We start from the raw sequence: 1622 nt of genomic DNA on the forward strand, positions 1-1622 counted from the left end.
GTTCATATTTTTTATCTTTTTTATATTCTTTCTCTTCCTTCTTCTTCACGTTCTTTCTTCTTCTTCACATATTTTCTTTCTATCGTCATTCTTTTATTATTACTATTATTGTTGCTTTTTTTTTTTCTCTTTTTCTTTCTAGTAATTTTGTAGCATTGATTTTTTTATTCTTTTTAAATGAGTGAAACAAAAAAAATTTTAAAAAAATAAAATAAGAAAAAAAGATGAAAAAAAAGAAGCAACTGAATAAGATGAGAACGAAAAAGAAGAAGAACAATTTTAAATTATCTCGGGAAATGGTTGTGCGGGGTGGGAGTATGTGGGATCTGATGGTGCATCTAGTGGGTTGTTATTTATGTGGGATGATGGTTTCTTTAAAATGAGAAATTGCTATAAAGGTGAGCGACGGTTATGTGTTGAAGGGATACTATTGGAGAATCCTATTAACTATGATTTTTTCTTGGTTTATGGTGCTCATAGTAGAGATGAAAAACTTGTTGTGTGGGAGGAGTTGAGTTACATGGCTAGTTTGTGTCCAGGTGCCTGTTGTTTTTTGGGGGACTTCAATGAGATCGTACAGGTGGAAGAAAGGCGAGGATCAGATAGTTTACCTTTGTCGACACAAGATTTTAAGAATTGGATAAATGACATGGGTTTGGTGGACTTGCCGATTACTGACCGTAAGTTTACATGGTTCAGAGGACAATCCTGTAGCCGTATTGATAGAGCTTTGGTTAGCTTGGAATGGATTGAGGCATTTCCAGAAACTCGCTTGAGAGGTGGTCCACGGAGTTTATCAGATCACTGTCCTATTATAGTGGAACATAAGAGGCTAAGGGACGGACCGAGGCCGTTCCGAAGTCTAGATTCGTGATTTTCATATGAAGGATTTCTAAGGATGGTCAAGGAGGAATGGAGAGGGTTAGCAGAGGTACAATTCACCGATAAACTGAAGGCGTAGACGGTTCCTTTAGGAAGATGGCATAGAGACAACTTTGGTGATATGGACAAGAAAATTATGAAGTTTGAGGAAGAGATTAAGAAGATTGATGACATGGTCAGTAATGGGAGTTATGATGGAACATTGGAAGCAAGAAGGAAGGCTCTAGTTACTTGTTGTGAGAAATGGTATGTGAGGAAAGAACTACATTGGAAGTAGATGTCGAGGTCGAGGCATGCGAAGGACATCGATCAAAACACGAGGTATTTCCACAATTTAGCTTCTGCGAGAAGGAGAAATAATAGGATTGATACTCTGGTTATTAATGGAAGATTGATAAGGAATCAGGCTAGGATTAAGATTGCCATCATGGCGTTTTACAAGGGCTTATATCATCAAGAGAGGTCTCCTATGGTGGGCTTCAGAGATGGTCTGGTGGAAAGGATTAGCGAGGAGGATGCTTTGGCTTTAGAGGTGCTACCGTCACTTGAGGAGGTTAGAGAGGCAGTGTGGGATTGTGAATCTTCCAAGGCTCCAGGAAGTGATGGTTACAACATGAATTTCATAAAGAAGTGTTGGAATGAAATTGGCTTAGAGTTCACGGCAGCGGTACTGGGATTTTTCCAATCTTCCATGTTGCCGCCAGATGCTAATGTCACTTGGGTGGCTCTGGCCCCCAATT

General features: G+C 39.3%; 1 protein-coding gene across 1 annotated transcript; it reads left to right on the top strand.

The window, feature by feature from the left end:
• Positions 1–379: 379 nt before the first annotated feature.
• LOC112785703 (uncharacterized) lies at positions 380–1159 on the top strand. Its single transcript, XM_025829145.1, has 2 exons — positions 380–860; positions 975–1159. Exons 1-2 carry the CDS (start codon positions 380–382, stop codon positions 1157–1159), a joined length of 666 nt encoding a protein of 221 aa, XP_025684930.1.
• Positions 1160–1622: the final 463 nt, after the last annotated feature.

The sequence above is a fragment of the Arachis hypogaea genome, chromosome 20 (assembly GCF_003086295.3).
Source record: "Arachis hypogaea cultivar Tifrunner chromosome 20, arahy.Tifrunner.gnm2.J5K5, whole genome shotgun sequence".
Lineage (NCBI taxonomy): Eukaryota > Viridiplantae > Streptophyta > Magnoliopsida > Fabales > Fabaceae > Arachis > Arachis hypogaea.